This window comes from Setaria italica, chromosome II (genome assembly GCF_000263155.2).
Source record: "Setaria italica strain Yugu1 chromosome II, Setaria_italica_v2.0, whole genome shotgun sequence".
In the NCBI taxonomy this organism is placed as follows: domain Eukaryota; kingdom Viridiplantae; phylum Streptophyta; class Magnoliopsida; order Poales; family Poaceae; genus Setaria; species Setaria italica.
In genome coordinates, this window is record NC_028451.1 from 21125352 (window position 1) to 21150792 (window position 25441).

At 44.8% G+C, this 25441-nt stretch overlaps 2 protein-coding genes across 2 annotated transcripts; one reads left to right on the forward strand and one right to left on the reverse strand.

The window, feature by feature from the left end:
• Positions 1-674: 674 nt before the first annotated feature.
• On the reverse strand, positions 675-4062 carry LOC101766159 (RPM1-interacting protein 4). Its single transcript, XM_004956312.3, has 3 exons — positions 3780-4062; positions 2443-2640; positions 675-1034 (listed from the first exon to the last, which is right to left on the reverse strand). Exons 1-3 carry the CDS (start codon positions 3786-3788, stop codon positions 990-992), a joined length of 252 nt encoding a protein of 83 aa, XP_004956369.1. The 5' UTR covers positions 3789-4062; the 3' UTR covers positions 675-989.
• A 1906-nt stretch (positions 4063-5968) lies between these two features.
• LOC105913761 lies at positions 5969-7449 on the forward strand. The gene is made up of 2 exons (XM_012843632.1): positions 5969-6472; positions 7444-7449. The coding sequence occupies exons 1-2, from the start codon at positions 5969-5971 to the stop codon at positions 7447-7449; spliced, it is 510 nt and encodes a 169-aa protein (XP_012699086.1).
• Positions 7450-25441: the final 17992 nt, after the last annotated feature.

Here is a 25441-nt window from a genome sequence, read left to right on the forward strand (position 1 = left end):
ATAATTACGTATTTAAGGTATCTATTTAAGCTATCTCATTTGTCTCTGTATATATGGATACATTAGCTCCGAAAGAAGCTATTACATTGATTCTATGTGAGTTATAATTAATATAACATATAAATTATCACATGTTCTCTATATAAGTTACTCATCGATAATACCACTATTTTGTTTATAAGTTGCTATATAGTTTGTCCATAAGTTGCCAGTGGTATAAAACAGCATCAAAATACATCCAATATAGATCTTGTTTTGTAGATCTTATCCCTAGAACACAATGACGCAAACGGAATTAAAAACGAACACGCAAACGGAATTAAAAAACACTTGATGAGTGCATTATCCTCATTTAAACAAAATGGAATTAAAAACGAACACTTGATGAGTGAATTATCCTCATTTTCGAGTGAATTATCCTCATTTAAAGAAAATGTACTAGCATTCCCCCCTTAACCCCCTTAAGTGACATATCGCTGGCATCATCCTAGCACGCCAGTAGAGTGGTGGAAACTGGGGTCCCACGCTGCGCGGCAGCGCAACCCGTCGCGAGATAGCACGGTCCAATTCATATTCGGAAGAATACTTATGCAGTACCAGGGAGGCACTTCTGTAATCTACTTCATCCGGAAAGCAGCAAAGGCCAATTGACGGCAAAAGGCACTTGCACGACATACTCAAAAGCTTTGTTTCATTTCATTTTACCCTGTAACTTCCCCAACAGCTGAACAAATGTTCATTGAGTCAACTGGACCAACAACGATATTACGCATCAATATACACCACCGAGGTTTACCAGATATATAAGCTGCAAATAATGTACATGCCTGAGACAGATTAGTAAATTACTTGTTTCAGAAACCCTCTTCATCACACAACTGTAAAAAGAATCACCACAACATGTTTCCCTGGACATCACAGAATCTCTTCAGAAATTTGACAAGGAAAGCACAGTTCAGTTCCACAATCCAGTTGGTATCTCGCGAACTTCAGGATTCAGCAGCACTAGGTTGAAAGCAGCACAACCATTTCTTCTGCAAATTAATACAGATAATTAGGAAGAAAAATATATTGCCTTAATGAGGTTTACTTTTGTCTGACAGGCATATAAGTTCCTGAAGTAATATCACTAGCAATTATATTCTGCGCACCTCTCCACTTATAAATTAAACCAACCAGCCAAAGCACTCATGTTCATCAAATATTTTGCGCATACTAGTACCTGAAACCTTGTCCTTTCATATACATGCATTAAAATTTCATATCAACCAAATATAAGTATACTTCACCATGCATCCCTGGCATATCAATTACTACCATAACAAATGACACAAGAAAAGGATTCCAACAACTAGGTAGGTCAAAATTTTGTTCTCATCAGAGGATATGGTGTGCACTTGTGCTTGTTCGAACAATTTGTACAAAGAGATGATTTACTGAAATTTAAGTACATTAGTAGATCCTTTTAAATGGAAAGGATGGGCCACAGTACACCTTAGCCTCATTGAAGCTCTGCCTGGCTCTTTCATTAGTACAACTATGTACATAGACAGGTTGTACGGTCATTGAAATACACAATAGAGTGGTACTGCTATAACAACAATCCATATTTGTTCAGTTATTTTTCTGACACTATACAAGTAAAACTGACAATTTCAGCTAACAGCATAAACTTTTTTCCATGGCAGAGCTTTGTGCAAGCCAGGGGGGTGGGGGGTGCCCCCAACCCTTGGAAGCATCATGCGTTGCTAAACCATCTAGACAAATTACAGTGACAACAGGTGTTTTCGGCAATATACTCTCAAGGCTGGCCCATCCAATTATTTGCTAAGCTCCACCACTGCACACACCATCAGCAGCAATGCAAAGAACATGCATGAATATATGTGAAGCACACCCCCTATAAACACAAAAAGAATTGCAAAGCCAAAGCTAGGACAAAAATAGAATTACATAAGCCAAGATTTGATGCAACTATGCTAGAATTACTAGCATGTGCTAAGAGTTCACACCAGAACTTGAACTCTAGTAATGGCTAAGGTGTAACCCCAACACTCCACCCCCACATGAGGTGGTACCTGTATTACAAATCAATAGTGCTCCCAAAACGATGAAAGTAATGGACGCATGGATCCAATAATGATGGAACAGAAGCCTGGCATATATGAAAAAACACAAATCATTGTGTACAAACAGACAAAACGGTCGATTACTAACATCTCTGGTTGATCATTGATGGCCAGACATGAATTGAATAAATTTCCTTTCCCGAAAAAGTTTCATCATAATTGGACAGGGTAGTGGTGACTTGTAAATATGGGTAGCCATTTTAGTTGGCATGCCAAGTTATGCTTCACGACCGCAGACTATTATAAAAATTGTGGAAAGGCACAAAACTCAGGGAAAAGGAACCGTGAGGTGGTAAAGGAGGTAGGTTCTTACAGTATTGCCTGCTTTTGGAGCATTGAAGCCTTGCCCAGATGATTGTTGTTCATTTTTCACTTGTTCATCTTGTCCCTGTGAATTTCCTCCAGTCTTCTTCTCATCTCTAGCTTTGTTAAATATTACAGTAAATCCCTCAGCTGAAGCAGGGTCGTTGACATCCCACTCCCCAAACTTGGGCAGAGGGCTTCCTTTTTCCTATTTGAGTTTGTAGCATCTCTTATCATATGTCAATATAGTAGTCAGTGCTGAATGAAGGTCTATTCGGACAAAAAAGTCACTAGCATCAATACATTGCGCTGACTAAACTAATTAGCGAACATAAACTCAAAGAAACACAACATAACCTATGAAAGTGATTGACGGTAGTTACATGTGCCAACAATAGTCAGTGGCTCAATGCTTTGTTTCCAAAATTAGAATCAACCAAATATAGAAATAAGCATTTTTCTTGAGAAAAGAAATACATTATCCTAAAAGGATAGAAGGTTAAGTGCACTAAAACAATAAAGCATCCTTGCACATGGCAGAACATCCAATTATGGAAAATAAGCAGTACTACATTGTTAATGAATGAAACCTACTTTAGGTTACTAGATTGATGCAAGAACCAAACTAAATGCGCAGCTAGCAGAACTGCCAGGAACAACAAGCCCAAACAAAGCTTAAATTCGCCAAATGAAATTCACAACCTCTGCTTACCAAGCCAGTACATGCTGATTGCTGACCAACAATTCCCCTGACAGTACCAGAAATGGCAAGAGGGCACATTAAGAAACACATTGGCACCTATGCTCCGTGCGTTCGATCCCAAACTGTAACTCCATTCTTAAAACCGTCCTAGAGACAATGGGACTCAGCTCCCAGCAGAGCCAATTAAATTTATAAAGAAATGGCTAGTCCTGTCCTGCATCAAGTATGAATGAATACAGAAGAGCATAGCTCAATCCTGAACATAGCAGGGCTACACCTTAATCTTATAGCTCTCCCACTTTAGTCGGAGAGAAAAAGAAACAAAACAAAATGATTGCACCAACATGTAACAATTCCTGTGCGGCATCAAGCATCGGTACAAAATGGGTCTCAGCTCAATCGTTACCAGACCTAGATTCAAAAAGAATGGCTGCCATAACAGTTCCTAACCCATCGAACGGAACCCTAGCTCACCCCTACCCAGCCACCGATAACTCCCAATCACCCCACGGCCCATCCCAATATCCCACAGCGGATCGAGATTCAAGAACCAGGTCCCGACAAGAACCTGGGCGCACCACGGTTGAGCAGCTACGCGCGAAGCAAGACTAAAGAGAGAAACTGTGGGATTCGGGGAAACTCACCGCCGCCATGGCGTTTCTTGTTCAACCACGGCGAGCGACCGGAGGCAGAGGAGGCGCCGACGACCAAGAAAGAGATGGGGAACAGGGAAGGGGGACCCGGAGGGGTTTGGTTTTGATTAGGGGAGGGAGGAGGAGGGGATTCTTGGTTGATTGATTTATGAGAGAGGGGGGTTGATTGATTTGGTGGTGGCGGAGAGCCGGAGAGGGGAGCTGCGGCAGCGGCTGTTGGGCTGTTGGCGTCGGCTTCTTGCAGTCGTTCCAGTTGCTTGATGTGTCTGTCAGCTGGTTGGCTGCCGCCCTGTCAGCAGCGCAGAATTCCTTTTCCGACGACTTCCGCGGATTCTCCGCGGCAGACGACCCAGTAGCCCGTGGCCTTGTGGGCCCGAAAGGGAAATTATCTCGCAACCTGGGGATAACCGCGGGGAACTTCATCGACAAGTTTGGAAGCCTCCTAGACGCGGTTCTTCAGCCCACATGAGCCCAATCTTCACACAGAAAAGAGCCTGATCTATAGCGGTCGGGAAGCGCTCCCTTTCACGCGTCTCGCTTGCACGAGTGAGAGAGGGGTGCCCGCTCCAGCTCCTGCAGAAGCCGTCGCCGCTGTCGGCCGTCGCCGTGGCTCCCAGCTTTTGCACGACCTCCTCTAAGAATCCACGTCTAGGTGCGCCTCCTCCACCCCTTCTTCCCATCTCATCCGAATCCTCCCCTTCCGCTTCTCATCTCCCTTTTCTTGCTAGGGTTCTGCTCCGGTGACGGCTCAAGTCCTACGGCGGTGAAGTTGCTCGATCCGTAGACTCTGTTGCCATCTCCGCCTCCGCATCAGGTGATTCAACCTCAGCCCGCATCTCCTTGGCACTTGCTAGGGTCTCTCCTCTTCTCTCACAGTTTTTCTTGTGGATCTCATTGAAGAAGGCCACGAACGTAGGAAGATCTCGGGTGTGGGCTCAACGCAACGAGCACACTTTCTGACACACGTTTGTCTCCCTCCTCCCTGATCGCTCCCAGGTCGACCTCTCGCTACAGGTACATTCTCGTCACCGTGCATCTTCTGCTTCATGTTCTTTATCCATGTTTGTCTTCCTTAGATTCAGTTGACTTGCATCTCTGTGCAATTATATTTATGAGTTTACTGGCTGTTTCGTGCACATGTATGCATTACATTCAGTCAAGCTAGGATATATACTATAATCCATCTGTAAATTGTATATCCGTCTCTGTGCAATTATGTTGATCGGTAATTGAGTGCACCATGAGTCCCTTTTGTTGGCCGTTCTTGTACTTGAGATTATATTTGAGAAATAAAGTATCCGCAAATTGGTATTGTAAAGTACCTGCTTCCAAATCCGGTTAAAATTCTCAGAATAATGTTTGCGTATGATAGTTTGAAGTTTCAGAAGTTGTGTTTCGTATAAAGAGAAAATCAATTTTGGAACCATTAGTTAATGCTTGAAACCTTGTTAAATTTTTTTACTTTTGTAGCTGCTGATAGTTATGCTTGTTCAGTATCAGAATGTTACTCGATCTAATGTTTGCGATAGTTATGCTTGTTCAGTATCAGAATGTTACTCGATCTAATGTTTGTGATTCATGCATCTGTTACTCGATCTGATTTCTAGCATCAAAGAGTCATCTTATATTTTCTTGGTAACTGTAAACTTCGGTGCATTGTCATCTCCATGCATTAGTTATATCTGATAGCCATAGTTAGAAGTGGTATTTTGTGTAAAGAGCAAATCAATTTTGGAACCATAAGTTAATGCTTGGAACCTTGTTATATTTTTCACTTTGGCAGTTTGAGTCTCCAAGTTAAGTAGATGCATATCAGTCTTGTTTTGAGTTCTTTGGTCAAAATCTAATGCATCTCTGTTGATGTTTGTAGCCTTTAAAACTAAGAAATTATGAACACTAGATGCAGGAACGATCAGTATAGAGTAATAGTACAGTTACCCTCTAATGAGCAGAGTAGTAGTACAGGTTAGAAACTGTTGATTTTTAATGAAGGTGATTCTCAACTGAATCTGTTCAAAAATGTTTAGAGGGAGGAACATAGCTAGTTTTGTGCAATCCTTGCTCATGACTAAATAGGCATTTTCAATTGTTGGTTTCAATTTTTTAGTACCAAGTATATGATAAATGCTGAGTTCATTGTACTAATTAAGAATATGATTTATATATACATACACTAGATAATGGGATCTTGGGAGGAGCAAGTTAGGCAATTCTTGTTGGAGGAGGAGGAAAAGGACGATGAATTGTTCTTTGTAATTGTTCCTACCATAATTTCGTACCTACAAGAAGAGAAAATTCCTGTGCACACATCTTCTCTTCCTATTGCCAAAAAGGTTAAGGAAATCCTTGAAGGGCACCCGAGCTGGTGTAAAGTTGAGTTCCAAATGGAACCTGAAATATTTAAAGCCATAGTGAACTTTCTTAGAAGAGAGAATTTCCTCTGTGACACACCATGTGTTGCTGTTGAGGAGCAGCTTGGGATGTTCATGTCTATTCTCTCACACAATGCTAGCAACCAAAGGCTACAAAAAGATTTTCAACACAGTGGCAAGACGATCCATCGGAAAATAACAAAAGTTTTCAAAATAATTCCTACCTTGACTCATCAATTTGTGAGACTTCCAAGTTTATTCCAAACTCATATCAGAATCGCGATAAATCCTCGTTTTATGCCCTTCTTTCAAGTGGGCATAATCCTTTCCCCAGTCTTTTCTTTCCTTGCATGCCAAGTCCTTAATTTCTTTCCTTTCTATGCAGAATTGCATTGGTGCAATCGATGGGACTCATATACCAATCACCATCGTAGAACACAAGGCCCCTCTCTACAGAAATAGGAAAGGAACCCTATCACAGAATGTTATGTTAGCATGCAACTTCAACCTTAACTTCACATTCATTTCATGTGGATGGGAAGGGTCAGCATCAGATGCAGGAGTCCTTAGATTTGCTGTTAGCAAAGGATTTATTTTACCAGAGGGGAAGTTCTATTTTCTAGATGGTGGGTACGCAAATACATCATCCTTTATTTCTCCATATCTCGGTACCATCTCAGTGAGTTTATAAGGCGTCATTCGTCTCAAAGTGGTTATGCAAACTACAAAGAGCCATTCAACCATATCCATGCATTGCTTCGCAACCATATAGAGAGGGCCATTGGTGTTCTAAAGAAGACGTTCCCAATTCTGAAAGTAGGCACTTTCCATCCCATAGAAAATCAAATCAAGATTGGAGCTACAGCAGTTGCATTTCATAATATAATTAGAGAGCAAAATGGTCAAGAGGGGCGGCTGGATGACCAACAAGAGTATATCCCAACATATCAATATGTTGACGTGCCGGAGGGGGACTACGAGTATCTAAGTGAGGTGGAGTCAAACGATGTTAGCACTCTAAGAGATCATATCACACACCAACTATGGGCTGCTTATAATAATAATAATTAGTTTAGAATAATATCTTTTAGAGGAGTATGGTTCCTCTAGTTTTTGTATGATTTGCTTATGTAATTTTTGGAACTTTCTATTGCAAGCATTATTGTAATCAGTGCCTTTTTTAATGCAATTGTTATCTTTGTACTTCAATTTCTTTTTTTGAGACACCTTGATTTTGCTTATGTTTCTTTGTACTTCATCTTAACATGTTTTGGGAAATGCAGCCATGACAGGAGAAGCTGATAGGCTTGCTTGGAACTCCGCTTATGAGAAAGGTCTTGTTGAAATATTACATGACTACAAAGATAACCCTAGATATAAAGGTTAAAATGGTTGGGTATCGGAAGGATGGAGGATTATCACTAGCAAGTTCAATGAGAAGTTTCCCGTAGCTCATTGCACAAAGAAGTAGGTGCAGGAGAAGGAGCAGGAGCTCAAAGCTAATTACAAGGCACTAAGAGATGCTAAAAGAGACAGTGGTAATGGTTGGAATGAATCTTTGTGTATGATACTAACGGAACCAAAACTATGGGAGAAGCTAATTGCGGTAAGCCATTTGGACTCTATATAAAATATGCTAAGAAGTAGCTAAGTTATTGTTGTTAAGTAATTATCCTTTTCTATTACATTCAATAGAATCACCCAAGAGTAGCAAAGTTTCGCAAAAAGCCATTTCCCCTCTTTTACCAATTGGAATAACTATATGAAGGTGAAATTCCCTCACTTGCATATCTTAATTTGTTACTTTTAGCATCAAACAATTTATTGGTTCTTTAAAACTCATCTAATCTGAGTTCCAATTGTATCTGTGAACAGGAAGTGTTGCTACAAGAAACCTAAACTTTACGTCATCTGCACCTGCACCTTCTGCTCCTACTCCTGCACCTACTCCTGATCTCCCTCCTCCAACACCTGCTCTCCCTCCTCCAGCTCCTATTGAAAGAAGTAATTCTGAACAAAGCCTTCATGATGATCTCAGTCTCTATGGTACAAATCACCTTGCCTCCAGTTTTGATGAACTAAGCCGTAGGGGTAAAATGCAATCTAGTGGCCCGAACCTGTCTAAATCATGTTTTCGAGTTCACCTTCGAGTTCCTGATCTTGGCAAGCCCCATGCACTAAACACTACCTCAAGCACTCCCTTAAGTAGGTTGCTAGGTCTAAACACCGACAACTGGCACGCTAGGTAGGGGCTCTCGCTGAAAATCCACTAGCGAACTCGATGGCCCAAGTCATCATCAACCATCACGTTCAAAGTGAGCGCAACATTCATCTTCGGATCCTAGGTTTGCGTTGCAGACGGTGCTGGAAACTTCCACCGCCACATTGCGCCGGCCCCAGAGAAGAAGCAGCACGCCATGAAGCTCCAGCGTCAAGTCCTGGAGGATCTCGCCGAGAAATTCGGTGAATTTTCAATTTCTAACTTAGTCAGAGGCTGGGAGGATGAGTCCGAGTACAACTTGAGTCCTCCTGCTAGTCGAACTGGATTTCACGAGACGACGCTTAAGCCATCGTGCGAATCGGACTATGACCCTACTCAATTCCCATTTGGACTTCGAGACACTGGTGTTGTTTTCCAAGCTACCATGTCCAGATCACAATCCAACACGGATATGATCGAGGACTCCGACTACTAGTTGGACCCGAAGGAGAAGACTTCTTTACCAGGTCCACAGCAAGGCCTGGTGATTACATCCACAAGGCAGATTCGTCTACTAGCCTAACATGAAGCCACCCGCTCTCGCCAAGAATGATGACTCATACCTTATTGCCTACCTTGATACTCTTCCTTACCAGGAAGGAACTCCTCTGTCGCCCATCTATAAAGAAGACGGCTCCACAGAGGTCATCACGTCAAGTTTGGGAAGTTATTCTCCAGAACATGAACTCTTCGCTCTCATTGCTGCACAAGAAGGTGAAGAGGAAGAGAAACAAGAGACAAATCCGTGGCATGAATGTCACCCAGACAGTGTCTCGCAGGATGAGCTGACTACCAACATTATCGGAGAAGAGACCAAGGCCCAAAGAACTCAATGGCGAGCAAGAAATGCTACAAGAGCAGAGTGTCACCGCCGCCTTGCAGCTGACCTGCCAATTTTGAACTTGGATCATGCATTTGAAGTAGTTCAATCACGCCAACATCGTACTCCTCTTACCACTATCGCATCCGTTGATCTTATTACTTGGGCAATGCCACCAAACTAGTACACTAGGCAACTGGCTGAGCTGGCGGAGCGCGTATACAAACAACTCGATCAGCAAAACCTCATACATTCAGTTCCGCACACCCCATCCTAGCTTGTCAGTAGTCATAGGCACACTTCATCAAGACCAAGTCAAATCAGAGGTGCCAGACCAAGTCAAGCCGGAGTTGAAGGTAGTCAGGCGAGACCATCGGGAGGCCATGGCCACCGTAGGCCCAACCCAGAGCCTGAACGACCAGTACATGATCTCCGTAGCAAGCTCAATGCTGGCCGCGACACTCATACAATCATTGACGGACGCCGCCACGAGCGTGAGCAAGAAGCCGAGTACCCAGGAGAGGATTCCGATAGGTTCTCCACCTTCTCAAGACGAGTGAGGAGGACAATTCTACCTGAGAAATTCAAACCTCTTGATATCACCAAGTACGATGGCAAGCAGGACCCAGTCCAATGGCTGCGGTGCTACTCATTGTCAGTACAAGTAGCAAGAGGGAATGACGACACCAAGGTCATCTACTTCCCCATCTGCATGGAGGTAGCGCCACTCACATGGCCCGAGTCACTAGACAAGAACTCCATCGACATGTGGAAGGATCTCAAGGTAGCATTCACTAACAACTTCGCAGGGGCAATGCAACGTCCTAGCAATAGGATCGAGTTGTCTCAACTCAAACAACAACAAGGTGAGACCCTACGCAGTTACCTACATCGTTTCTTCGACAAGAAGGCCACAATTGTGGACATCACGAAGCACGACACCATAGATTGCTTCTAGAATGGTCTCTATGACCACTGGATGTTCCAAGATTTTGGTAGGAAACGCCCTGAAGATATCAAATCTCTTAAGATCATGATACAGGCATGGGCGAATGAAGAAGACAACGAGATCAAAAGGTTTGAGTCTAGTCACAACAAGGGTTAAAACAACAACAATTAGAGTAATGGCTAGTGCAACGATAAGAACCGAAACGATCACCCCAACAATGACAACCGAAATAACTACTCAGGCGGTCAGAACCACAAAAGGAAGCCAGACAATACTGTTGCGACAATGTCTCTGTTGACGCCATTTTTTGACACGTATCAAAAGTTGACGTCAAAGGGAAGCAGGGATGTTGATGTGTGACAGAGGAGCAACGGCTAGTAAAATCAGCCGATGGAGTTACAATAGTTCAGCCAATGGAATCATAGAGGTTCGGCCGATGAAGACAGGGGGATTCGGCCGATGGGAGCCAATGGGGTCTAGCCGATGCAAGCAAGAGGGCTCCAGCCGATCAGAGATGTTGGGACTTCAAAAGAGTCTTGATCGGCGAGGAGGTTGCAAGATGGTGGATATAGGGTTAGCTAATAGAGGCTAAGTTCGTTTCCGACTCTTGTACGAGTCATTTTGTTTAGAAAGTTTGTTTCTTTGGTTATAGATATTGTATTGTGTCGTAATCGACTAGGACTAGGAGTCTTGAGTATAAATAGAGACCCTACGAGGTCTAAAAAGGATGTACACACACACACAAACAAATCTACTTTATTCGTAATTTACTTTCAAGTCAGCGACTTCACCAAAGTTCTCTTTTTCTTCACGAGTTCTTCCAAGTTAGCAGGACTGCATCATCTTGATCTCCGGCTAGATTGTAAGTTCCGCGTTTACCGAGTAATTTCTAGGCTTTACCTTCTGGTGCATAGCTGTTGTTTCTTCTAGATTTATTCATCAAGTTATCGATATTGGCTAGATCTGCAAGTTTATTTGTTTAAATCTTGTTACTTTAGCTTCTATCACCAGTATCCAGCTTGGAATAGATTCCGATCGGCTTCTTACCCTGCTTTCCAATCAAGAACTGTTTTATAGCCGACTAGATTTGTCTCAAGTGTTGTTCGCGTAGTATTGTTTAGGTTGTGTTTTAATAGTTCCTTTGCATTGATTACACATACATCGGTTGACCTAGCCGATTGTCTTTTTCTGTATTGGCTACCTGGCCGTTTACGACCTCTTGGAGCTAATCGGAACACCAGTCGATTCGCTCTCAAATTTAATGTCTTCTTTGCCCTTGTCAATTGGCAGGTTAAATTGACTGGCATGCCTTGGATCGAGAGGGTTATAACCTGTACTTGAGCGATGCAGATCTCTCAGGTTTCGTGTGCTAGTACGCGAAGGTCATCGTCCAATTTTTGCGTCAACACACTTTTGGCACGCCCGGTGGGACCACGAGCAATTTTTCAACATGTCTATTCCGGAACCTTCTAAGCTCTCAAACAAAAACATCATGGAGGTTATGGAAGAGGATCTTAAGGAGGATCAGAAAAGTGATCTGTCAAGAGCTATAGAGGAATATAAATTGGCGTACTTGAGATCCTATAGCCTTACCAAGAGGGGAGAAGCCGTTAAGAAGCATGATTTTCCAGTCCCTTGTCATATCACTATTGATGAAAATCCAGGGAAGATGCAAGAGATGGTCAACCAAGCTGTTCATCATGCGTTGATCAATCAGTCCTTCGTGATGACCAACACCATTCACAACGCTGTCGTCAACACTTTACTAGGTGGAGCTCCTCAAGGTTATCAAGGTCCAACCTACGAATCCCCTAAAAGTGCGAGTAATGCGCCAATTGGAAACATCATGTTGGCGCCTAGCATGATTCATTCAGTTTTTCAGCTGATGCAGTCAAGGGGAGGTTATGGTGTTATGCCGCCTCTAAGTCCCAGTGTTGCACCACCTCTACCGACGCAGGTTGTGAACCAGACTTCCCCGTTATACTCTACTCCATCACCGTTGACATCATCATTGGAGCAGTTGGGGGCAGCGGGAACACCACTTGGGTGGAACCTAATCACTAGATTTGGAATGCCTCCAAGGCCGTTCAATCCGTCCATAGGGTTTCATGCACAGATACCACAGGTGTCAACTCCTCAATCGATGACTTAGCATCAACAGCAAGATACTTCAGAAGTCAATGGGCGAACCAACACTTTGGTGCCTCATCAAGACGGGTCAACGATGGTATTATATAATGCGGAGGCAGGCACACTACAACATGCTAACCTTCCTCAGCGGCAAGCATTAGCTTCTCAGCCGATAGTTCAGCCATAGCTTTAGCAACAAACATCGGCTGCCCAGCCGATAGTTTTGCCACAACTGCAGCAACAAACATCAGCTATCCAGCCGATAGTTTTGCCACAACTGCAGCAACAAGCATCAGCTTTTCAGCCAATAATTCAGCCAGTTATGTCGCAACAGCCACAAACTACACACCAGCAGATAGATTGGGCTGCAAAGATAGCTGAAGTAATGCAAGATCAGTTTGGGTTAAAACCTAAGCAGCAGACCTACATGTACAGAACGTCGTATCCACCTGCATATGATTTTCTTCCTTTTCCCCATCGGTATAAAGTACCTGATTTCACCAAGTTCTTGGGACAAGATGATACCTCTACGATAGAGCACGTCAACCAATTTATTATTCAATGTGGAGAAGCAGCTGCGCAGGATGCGTTGAGGGTTCGGTTGTTCTCATCATCTTTGTCTGGATCAGCCTTCTAGTGGTTCACGATGCTTCCAGCTAATTCTATTATTTCCTGGGCCGATCTGGAGAAGCAGTTTCATAAATTCTTCCATGCTGGAGTTCACGAGATGAAGCTCACGGATCTGACTAGATTAAGGCAGAGGAGTGATGAGTCAGTAGTTGATTTTATACAAAGATTCAGAGAAGTCAGAAACAAGTGTTGTAGTTTGGTCCTAAGTGATAGCCTGCTAGCTGAAGTAGCCTTTCAAGGACTCTTGCGACACATCAAAGAAAATTCGCATCACAGGAATTTTAAAGTCTAAGGGCCTGTTTGGGAAGGGGGTGTTAAAGTTTAACACCCCTTTTAACAGATTTTAACACTTTTGGTTGCCAACACAAGTGTTAAAGATGAAGTGTTAAAATTTAACACCCCTCTTTTCATAACACATGGAGGGGGTGTTAAAATGTGCTAAAGGTGTTAAAAGTGGTCCCCCTCCCCACTTATTCCCTGGTTGCCCCCCTCTCTCTCCTCTTCTCTCTCCTCCACTGCCCTCATCTTCCTTCCCCGATCCGCACGTCGCGCACCGCCGCCAGTCCGCCCGTCGCGCCGCCGCTGGTCCGCCCATCGCGCGCCACCGCCGGTCCGCGCCGCTCCTGCGCCGGGATGCCGCGCTGGGCAGCACGCGGCGGGCTCGCGCGGGCAGCCTCGCGCGGGCGGCGGGCGGCGGCCAGCGCGGGCGGCCTCGCGCGGGCGGCGGGCGGCGCAGGTGGTGGCGGTGGGGGCTTGGGCGGGCGCGGTGGTGGCGTTGGGGGCTCGGGCGGGCGCGGCCGCTAGCGCCGCGGTAGGGGACGCCGGCGGCGGGGCGGGGCCGGAGGCGGCAGGCGCAGGGGAGGGGCCGACGGGGCGGCCGGCAGCGCCGACGCCGACGCTGGCGCCGGGCACGGCGTGGACCGAGCAGGGGTGGGGCCGGAGGCGCCAGGCGCAGGAAAGGAGGAAGAAGGAAGGAGGAGGAAGGAGAAGAAGGAAGAAGGGGTATTTGGCTGCCATTGAGAGGAGTGATGAGGGGTAAAGTTGTCAATTACAACCTAAGATGTTAAATTTTAACAGATCATCCAAACACCTCAAGATACTAAAGTTTAACACCTTTATTTGAGGGTGTTAAAGTTTAACACCCTGTTAAATTTTAACACGCCCTTCCCAAACAGGGCCTAAGTCAACCTGTGCATCGGATGTCAAACCAGGAAGTGCGCCCTTATGAGCAGAAGAGGATCTTCCAGTAGAGGGTCGCATATGTGGAGTACTCCGATTCAGATGAAGAGATGGAGATTGGCTTGGCTAAATGGGTCAAAAACAAGAAGCCAGTTTTGTGTCCATTTGGCAAGAAAGAACCCAAAAAGTTTGGATTCGATACTACCAAGGCTGACAAAATCTTTGATTTGTTGTTGCAAGAGGGGTAGATCAAGTTGCTGCCCTATCATGCTATCCCGTCGTCTGAAGAGCTCAAGAAGATCAGATACTGCAAGTGGCATAATGCTACATCTCATGATACAAATGAGTGCAAAGTTTTCCATCAGCAGATCCAATCGGCTATTTGATAGAGTCGGAGTGCCCGATCTTTCGGTGAGTGGAGATAAATTCGACTTGGTGGAAGTAGACCCTCACGATCCGACTACGACGAGCGAACCCGAAGCGCCAATGCAATCGCTGAACCAACTCCCGATGGTTACCAACCTCGCTGGTGCGAGATCAGCCTGATCACGAAGATCGATTCCTGTCCGCAATCGAAGAACGAACAAGAAAGAGAGGCGAGCAATCTAAATATCACTCGAAGGTGGAGTTCTGAATCACAAGGACAGCGCGTATTTGCGCGTGTTCAAGAGTAGCTAAAGCTAGATGTAAAACAAAACTCAAGTCGTAAACAAAAAGGACTCGGACTAAATAAAGGGGGCGCAGCCCCTGGAGTCCGAAGGGGTCACGGCGCCCAACCCTAGGCGCCCCACCTGGGCTGCCCTTTTGGGCCATCTTCTTATTCCGATGGGCCTTCGTTCCTTAACAGCATGATGAAGTTTAATTCTCTCGCACGGGCTCGAGTGATTGGCCCAACTGGATGAGCAACTGTAGGCGCCTGAGGTGGATGAGCAACTGGAGGCGCCTGAGGTGCTGCTGGTGTAGATGTACTCGTGGTGTCCTCATCATCCTCCCCTTCTTGAACTGAAGTCGTCCTCGACGGCAACTCCTCATCTTCGCCCACATACGGTTTCAAATCTGCAACATTAAAACTCGTGGAAACACCAAACTCCGCAGGCAGGTCAAGGATATAAGCATTATCATTAATCTTGGTTAGCACTTGAAAAGGACCAGCAGCACGTGGCATCAATTTAGAACGACGTAAGGTAGGAAAACGATCCTTCCTCAAATGCAACCAAACCAGATCACCCGGTGCAAAAGTAACATGTTTTCTCCCTTTACTACCCGCAACCTGATATTTAGCATTAGCAGCAGCAATGTTTTGTTTAGTTTGCTCATGCAAGCTAATCATTTGATCAACATGTGCAGCGGCATCTATGTGTGGGGTGTCCTCGGCATCAAGTGCAAACAAATCAATAGGCGCCCGAGGAATATAACCATAAACAACTTGAAAAGGACACATCTTTGTAGAAGAATGCGTTGCATGATTATAAGCAAACTCAACATGAGGCAAGCAATCTTCCCAACGTTTCAAGTGTTTATCTAAAACAGCCCTAAGCATAGTGGACAAGGTTCGATTAACCACCTCAGTTTGTCCATCAGTCTGAGGGTGACAAGTGGTGCTAAACAGCAATTTAGTTCCCATTTTATTCCATAGTGATCTCCAAAAATGACTGAGAAACTTAGCATCACGATCAGAGACTATTGTATTTGGAATACCATGCAAACGAATAATCTCGCGAAAGAACAATTCAGCAACAGTGCTAGCATCATCAGTCTTATGACAAGGTATAAAATGAGCCATTTTGGAGAAACGATCAACAACCACAAAAATACTGTCCCTCCCCTTCTTAGTTCTAGGCAATCCCAAAACAAAGTCCATAGAAATATCAAGCCAAGGGGAAGTAGGAACAGGCAAAGGCATGTACAAACCATGGTTGTTTAATCGTGACTTAGCTTTCTGGCAAGTAGTGCAGCGGGCAACAAGGCGCTCAACATCAGCGCGCATCCGGGGCCAAAAGAAGTGGGCAGCCAGCACTTCATGCGTCTTGTAGACGCCAAAGTGCCCCATGAGACCGCCTCCATGCGCTTCCTGTAACAACAAACGACGAACCGAGCTAGCTGGAACACACAGCTTGTTAGCGCGAAACAGGAACCCGTCCTGTATGTGAAATTTGCCCCATGGTTTGCCATGAATACAGTGGGCGAAAGCATCTTTAAAATCAGCATCATCCACATATTGATCCTTCACAGTTTGCAAGCCAAAGATTTTAAAATCTAACTGTGACAGCATGGTATAACGACGAGACAAAGCATCAGCAATGACATTTTCCTTCCCGCTCTTGTGTTTAATAATGTAAGGGAAAGACTCAATGAATTCTACCCATTTAGCATGACGACGGTTCAGGTTTGTTTGGGTACGAATATGTTTTAAAGCCTCATGATCAGAATGAATTATAAACTCGCGATGCCAAAGGTAGTGCTGCCAAGTATGCAAAGTGCGCACTAAAGCATAAAGCTCCTTATCATAAGTAGAATAATTCAAGCTAGCACCACTTAATTTCTCGCTAAAGTAAGCAACCGGTTTTCCTTCTTGTAACAAAACAGCACCTAGCCCAATACCGCTAGCATCGCATTCAAGCTCAAACACTTTAGTAAAATCAGGCAACTGCAAGAGAGGAGCATTGGTTAACTTATCTTTCAAGGTGCTGAACGCAACCTCTTGCGAATCACTCCAAGCAAAGGGAACATCCTTCTTTGTAAGCTCATGTAGAGGCGCTGCAATGGAGCTAAAATCACGAACAAACCGACGGTAGAAACCTGCAAGGCCAAGAAAGCTTCGAATTTGTGTAACCGTTGTCGGTGTAGGCCACTCCCGAATGGCATCAATCTTGCTGCTATCCACCTCAATGCCCTGTGGAGTAACAACATAGCCAAGAAACGAGACACGTTGTGTGCAAAACATGCATTTTTCGAGGTTAGCAAATAAATGGGCCGCACGCAAGGCATCAAAAACAGCACGCAAATGTTCTAAATGCTCTTCCATAGACTTGCTGTAAATGAGGATATCATCAAAATAGACAACTACAAACAATCCTATGAAGGGCCTCAGAACTTCATTCATCAAACGCATAAATGTGCTGGGAGCATTTGTCAAACCAAACGGCATAACTAACCATTCGTATAACCCAAATTTCGTTTTAAAAGCCGTTTTCCATTCATCACCTAATTTCATGCGAATCTGATGGTAGCCACTACGCAAATCAATCTTAGTGAAAATAATGGCACCACTAAGCTCATCTAGCATATCATCAAGGCGTGGTATAGGGTATCGGTAGCGAATGGTAATGTTATTAATAGCACGACAGTCTACACACATACGCCATGAGCCATCTTTCTTTGGAACAAGTAACACAGGAACGGAGCAAGGGCTAAGAGACTCACGAATGTAACCCTTGTCAAGCAACGCCTGTACCTGGCGCTGGATTTCCTTCGTCTCATCCGGATTTGTACGGTACGGTGCGCGGTTCGGAAGCTGGGCGCCGGGAATGAGGTCGATCTGGTGCTCAATGCCACGAAGTGGTGGAAGTCCCGGTGGCAAATCTTTTGGAAAGACATCAGCGTACTCCTGCAAAATGTTAGCAACCGCAGGGGGAATATCCAAAGATGGTGCATCATCAAGTGAAACGAGCACACTAGAGCATATAAGGGCATAGCATGGCAAAGGAGCATCGCGTAACTCATCAAAATCAGCACGTGTGGCAAGCAAAACAGGAGCATTCAACTTGATTTCAGAATTAAGAGATGTCGATGGTTCAAGTTGTTTAGCAGTTTTTGCAGCTCTAGCAAGATCATCTTTAAGAATTTGTTCAGGTGTCATGGGATGTATAATTATTTTCTGACCCTTAAACATGAAAGAATAGTGATTGGAACGACCATGATGCAAGCTATCAGTATCATATTGCCAAGGTCGCCCAAGTAACAGAGAGCATGCTTCCATGGGAATAACATCACAATCAACAAAATCAGAATAAGCACCCATGGAGAAAGGAACACGGACTGATCGAGTAATTCTAATTTTCCCACCATCATTAAGCCATTGAATGTGATATGGATGTGGATGCTTACGAGTGGGTAAAGACAACTTTTCAACCAGCGTGGTACTCGCCAAATTGTTGCAGCTGCCGCTGTCGATGATGATGCGAATCGACCGCTCCTGCACAACGCCCTTGGTATGGAAAAGAGTGTGTCGCTGATTCTTCTCGGACGGGGCGACCTGTGTACTAAGAACACGCTGCACAACAAGACTTTCATACCTATCGGCGTCGCCCGGGTTGACATGTACCTCCATAGCTGCATGGTTAGTGGCAAGCATCGCATGTCGAGTATCTTCAGAATCACTAGCGGAAGAGTACTCACCATCGTCACGAAGAAGCAAAGTGCGCTTGTTCGGACAGTCCCGAATCACATGGCCAAATCCTTTGCAACGATGACACTGAATATCCCGTGTACGGCCTGTGGGAGGGGCGGTGCCTGTGGAAGGGGCAGCGCTTGCAGGTTTTGCCGTTCGCTCGCGCGGTGTCGTGGTGGGCGTGGGTGGCGCAGGGAGAGCGGGTGCGGAGTTGGATGGCGAGCTTCTTCCTGCAAAAGAGTTAGAATATGTCTTCGAGCGGCGTCCCTGCACTTCACGTTCAGCTTTGCAAGCATATTCAAATAATGTTGTCATATCGGTGTAGTCCTTATAATCAAGTATATCCTGAATTTCGCGGTTCAAACCACCACGAAAACGTGCCATAGCAGCGTCGTTTTCCTCCAATAACCCACAACGAATCATTCCTATTTGTAATTCCTGGAAATATTCCTCAACAGATTTGGAACCTTGCTGAAAACGTTGCATTTTATTAAGCAAATCGCGAGCATAATAAGAAGGCACAAATCTGTGGCGCATAGCAGTTTTTAATTGCTCCCAAGTGGTTGGAATGGTATTGGGATGTTTGTGTTTATATTCACGCCACCAAATTAAAGCAAAATCAGTAAATTCACTAATAGCAGCTTTAACTTGAGAATTAGCAAGAATATCATGGCATGAAAATTTCTGTTCAACTTCTAATTCCCAATCAAGATATGCAGCAGGATCATATTTGCCATTAAAAGGTGGGATTTTAAATTTAATCTTGGAAAAGGAATCATTACCACCGGAGCGGCGTGGCACGCGGCGGGCACGGCCTCGGCGGTCGCCATCGTCCTGGTCCGAGTCACCACCATAACCCTGCTGCAACTCTGCGACTGTAGTGTGCAATGCATCGAGTCTTGCCACAACTGAGTCGAGTGTGGCCTTAGCGGCCGTCTGTGCAAGGTCGAGCTGATCACACCGCTCGGTCGTCGAGGAGATCGTCGAGTCCAGCCGTTCATGAATCGTCTGAATGTCGGTGACAAGCCCTTCAACTTGCGCCCGTATGCCCTCCAGCTGGGTAGCCCCCGCGTCGACATCATCTGCCATGGTTAGCGCAAAGACAAGAACACAAGCGACGACAAAATAGGGGTGTAACAGCTCACAAGGCGCTCACACTAGTGCTGTTATCAAATTCTTATCCGTTCTTACCACGCACACAGGGGCGAACTGCAACCAACCGGTGGAACTCACGAAAGATTGGAGGAGCGATTGCCTGGAGAAACAAAATATGCTCGTCGTAGAACTATGTGGAGTTCTGGGAAGGCTGCACTCAAATGAAGGATTAGCACAATCAAACAATAATGCAAAGTTGAAAGATAGTGCCAAACACGTAACAATAGTTGCTGGTAACAAGGAAAAATCGAAAGAACAGAGGCAAGGTGGAGAGGGCGCACCTCTTTTTTTTTTTTTTCTGTTTTTTTTTTTCACAGAGGGTGCCCCAAAACTGATAATATGAACACAGAGGATCTCAAATATCAAATTGCGGCACACACTTTTTCCGAAAGGATAGGGGTATTCCGGTAAAAAAAAAGAGAGTAAGGCGGACCTCAGAATAATAAAGGACCAAGAAAGAGAGATACGGATGTGAAAGGCTGGCACGGAATACGTGGGGGAGGGGGGAATTAACACCAGAGAGTCGTGACCCAGGAGGAGTCACGGCGCGCGCAAAGGGAGGTGCCACCGAAACAAATCCGAATCACCTTCCTTCTCCCTGTTGGATTCTTCTTCTTCTTTTTTTTTTGGCTTCTTTCCTTCTTTTTTTTTTTGTGCACTTTCCTTTTTTTTTTGATTGCTTTCGATCTTTTTTTTTTGACAGGGGAGGGGCGATCGGAGTAGTGGGATGGCGCGGCGCGGTTGTCGCGGGGGGAGGTGCGGTGGGCGCGGCTGGTAGGGTTGGCGAGCAGCGGAACGGCGGCGGCGGCGAAAACTAGGGTTAGATGAAACACGAGAAACAAAAGAGTAAACACAAGTAACCAGCAACAATTGAACGAGTAGGCACACAAATTCAACAAAGACACTTATTGAAAGAATGTGCGAGGCTAAACGGTTGCTGGGACAAAGGATCTAACCTGAAAAAAATTTGTTTTGGTTTTTGTGGACTGTAGGAAGGGAAAAAACACTCGGTAAAACTCACCGATCAACCTGGAAAGCTGATACCACTTGATAGAGTCGGAGTGCCCGATCTTTCGGCGAGTGGAGATAAATTCGACTTGGTGGAAGTAGACCCTCACGATCCGACTACGACGAGCGAACCCGAAGCGCCAATGCAATCGCTGAACCAACTCCCGATGGTTACCAACCTCGCTGGTGCGAGATCAGCCTGATCACGAAGATCGATTCCTATCCGCAATCGAAGAACGAACAAGAAAGAGAGGCGAGCAATCTAAATATCACTCGAAGGTGGAGTTCTGAATCACAAGGACAGCGCGTATTTGCGCGTGTTCAAGAGTAGCTAAAGCTAGATGTAAAACAAAACTCAAGTCGTAAACAAAAAGGACTCGGACTAAATAAAGGGGGCGCAGCCCCTGGAGTCCGAAGGGGTCACGGCGCCCAACCCTAGGCGCCCCACCTGGGCTGCCCTTTTGGGCCATCTTCTTATTCCGATGGGCCTTCGTTCCTTAACAGCATGATGAAGTTTAATTCTCTCGCACGGGCTCGAGTGATTGGCCCAACTGGATGAGCAACTGTAGGCGCCTGAGGTGGATGAGCAACTGGAGGCGCCTGAGGTGCTGCTGGTGTAGATGTACTCGTGGTGTCCTCATCACTATTGAGCAGGGGAGACTTAAGTTTTAAGCCCCTACAAAGCCAACAAAGCCGATGAAGATCGACCAGCACCCTTTCCAAACTAACATGGTGGAAGTTGGTGGTAAGGGTGCGATCCAGACCAAGGTATTAACTTCAGAATCGGCCAGGAAGAGTGGAGCTGTAGATCCTAAAGTTCAGATATCGGTCGATGACATCAAGGGAAAAGGTCAATTAGAAGAAGGAGAAAGTTCAAAGGGATCTCGTAGGCCGATTACTTCTGAAGAATTGTTCAACAAGTTCCAAAGGTAGCAAGAGAGAGCAAGGTACAAGGAAGAGAGGATACGCCGCCATGAAGTTCATTGGAGGTGCCCGTTCTTCATATACTGCTGGGAAGAAGGAATCAAACTACCATCGGCTGATAACTGTCCTGAGTGCAATGGGTTGTGTCAAGATAGCCGATCGTTCAAGAGACTATGCTTTGATGTCAGAAATTGCAAGCTGATCATTAGAAATAGATCTGATTATGGTGACAGGCGCATTCAAGTGCATGATCGGCTGGGGGGCAAAGCTAATGTGTATGATTGGTTGGGGGGGCAGAATTGGTGTACCTAATCGGCTAGAAGAGAGGGTCAATGAAAGGGTCCCTAATGAGGAGCCGATGTGTCGTGAACTAGAGCAGTAGCATGCATCACAGCACGGTGGTGCGAAGCACCCTAGTGGTGCCCAGAAGGTTTGACCAAGTCCTAGAAGAGAAGAGTTCAGCACTTGCGCTAGTAGGAATAGCAAGAAGAAGAAGAAAAATGTGCCTTAGAGAGGAAAGAGGTCAAATTCCAAGTATGGCGCGTCAAAATGAAAGCCGATGATGCGGATGATAACCATGAATCGGCTGCAGATATCAACATGGTCTTTGTTCTACCGATGGAGTTTATGGCTCTAGCTGATCATGGTGAAATATCAGAAGCAGAGCGAGAGATGGCGTAGTTAACCTTGGAGCCGATGCTGGCTACCTTTGAGAAGCCTAAGGATGAAAGCGTCAGCACTTAAAAGCTTTGTTCCTCAAAGGATAGGTTAATGGGAGGCCAGTTACCAAGATGCTCGTGGATGGAGGTGCGGCAGTAAATATCATGCCATATGCCATGTTTTGCAAGTTTGGAAATGGCGAAGAAGATTTGACGAAAATGGATATGATGCTGAAAGACTTTGAAAGAAATATCTCACCAGCTCAGGGGGCACTCTGCGTTGATTTGACGATTGGAAGTAAGACCTTACCCATCACGTTTTTCGTCATTAATGGTAAAGGGTCATATAACATGCTCTTAGGTTGAGATTGGATTCATGCCAATTGCTATATCCCGTCTACGATGCATCAATGCCTCGTCTAGTGGATCGGCAATTCGGTGGAAGTTGTCCCCGTCGATTCCTCTTTCAAAATTGCCGCAGCCGATGCCCAGCAGTGGAGCTGTGATCAAGTAAGTTGTATATCTGGAAAAGCCTGGGATACAGATTTCTTGAAGGTGTCTGATTTTGGACTACAGCCGATCTAAGCGGTCGGCTTAGAAGAATCATCTTGATGGATGAGTTCGTTGAAGACGATGGGAAACTTGGGCACGGGTTTACATCGGCCGATGTGTTCGAGAAGGTAGATCTTGGAGATGGTAGCAAGCCAAGGCCGACATACATTAGTGCTAAGTTAGATCCTGAGTATAAGCAAGAATTGATTAAGTTACTTAGGGAGTTTAGAGACTGCTTTGCTTGGGAATATTATGAAATGCCTAGTTTAGACCGATCTATTGTTGAATATCGATTGCCTATAAAGCTAGGGTATCGGTTGTATCAGCAGCCTGCACGGTGTTGTAATCCAAAAGTGTTACATGATATTAAAGCCGAGATTACAAGATTAATTGAAGCTAACTTCATCAGGCAGTGTCGTTATGCTGAATGGATTTCTAATGTTGTCCCTGTATACAAGAAGAATGGAAAGCTACGAGTTTGTATTGATTTCAGGGATCTCAACAAAGCCACGCCAATGGATGGTTATCCAATGCCAGTAGCCGATGTGCTGATAGATGCCACTGCAGGGCACAGAGTAATTAGTTTCCTATATGGTAATGCTGAGTATAACCAGATATTTATGGCTGAAGAAGATATTTCCAAAATGGCCTTTAGATGTCCTGGGCTCGGTGGCTTATTTGAGTGGATCGTCATGACTTTTGGATTGAAGAATGTTAGGGCTACGTATCAATGGGCCATGAATTATATTTTCCATGAACTCATCGGCAAGATAGTGGAGATTTACATCGATGATGTCGTGGTTAAATCAGAAGGATACCAGGAGCATTTGGCCGATCTACGTAGGGTTCTGGAGTGCATAAGGAAGCATGGACTGAAGATGAATCCAAATAAGTGTGCTTTTGGCGTATCGGCTGGGCAGTTCTTGGGTTTCATGGTACATGAACGTGGCATCAAGGTTAGTCAGAAGATCATTGGTGCCAATAACAAGGTTGTTGCTTTGGAAAACAAAACTGAGCTTTAAGTCATTGATCGGCAAAATTAATTTCATCTGGAGGTTCATATCAAACTTGTCCGGGAGGATTCAACCATTCAGTTCGCTGTTAAAATTGAAGGCCGATCAAGAATTTGTTTGGGGAGTGGAACAACAAAAAGCATTAGATGATATTAAGCGATACTTGGTATCACCTTCGGTGTTGGTACCTCCTCAGGAACATAAGTCGTTCAAGTTGTACTTATCGGCTGATGAGCGTGCTATCGGATTGGCTCTTGTTCAAGAGTTTGAAGGAAAGGAACGAGTAATTTATTATGTGAGCAGGAGACTCTTGGATGCAAAGACTAGGTATTCTCCGGTCGAAAGGCTATGCTTATGCTTGTATTTTTCCTGCACTAAGCTTAGGCATTATCTATTATCGGCTGAATGCGTTGTTGTATGCAAAGATGATGTTGTCAAATATATGTTATCGTTGCCAATTTTGAATGGGAGAATCGGAAAATAGATTTTGGCTCTGTCATAATTTGACCTGAAGTATGAGTCGGTTAAAGCTGTTAAAGGACAAGTCATGGCCAATTTTGTTGTTCAGCACTGCGGTTCAGCGGTTGCTATCGTGGAACCAGTGCCATGGAGTTTATTCTTTGATGGATCTTCTTATGGAATCGGTTTAGGGATCGGCATAGTGCTTGTGTCACCACGGGGGGCAAACTATGAGTTTTCGTTGCCGATTGATGCTACCACTACCAATAATCAGGCTGAATATCAAGCTGTTTTAAAGGGTATCAAGCTGTTGAGAGAGATTAAAACTGATGCTGTCGAAATATTTGGGGATTCTATGCTGGTCGTCAATCAACTAATTGGAGGATGTGAATGCAAAGATGACATTTTGAGAGTCTACCATGAAGAGTGCCTCCAGTTACTTAAGGAATTCAAGAGTGTGACCATTGAACATATTCCCAGATCTTACAATGAAGAGTCTAACAAGCTCGCTCAAAATGCCTCTAGATATCGGCCGATTCGTGGTGTTATGTCCTTAGAGTCGATGCCTGGTGATTGGAGAAAGGAGATAGCTGATTATTTAAAGGATCCATCGAAAAAGGTTGATAGACGAGTATGTCTTGAGGCCATGAAATATGTGTTACTCGTGGACAATTTATATTATCCTACAATTGATGGGGTCTTGCGCAAGTGCCTTGGTGCTGAAGAATCAAAAAGCTTGATGGGCGAGATTCATGAGGGACTTTGTGGGGCTCATCAATCAGCCTTTAAGATGAAATGGATGATTAGAAATAATGTGTACTACTGGCAGAATATCCTTGAAGATTGCTTCAAGTATTACAAGGGTTGTCAGGATTGCCAAAGGTTTAGCAATGTGCAGAGAGCCCCGACATCGGCTACGAATCCTATAATTAAGCCATGGCCGTTCAGGGGTTGGAGGATTAACTTAATCAGCCAGATTTATCCATCATCAAGCAAGGGTCACAAGTTCATATTGGTAGCAACAGATTACTTTACAAAATGGGTTGAAGCAATCCCTTTGAAGAATGTGACATTGGCAAGCATGATCGACTTTGTTAAAGAGCACATTATCTATCGGTTCGGTATCCCTCATACTATCACAACCGATCAGGGG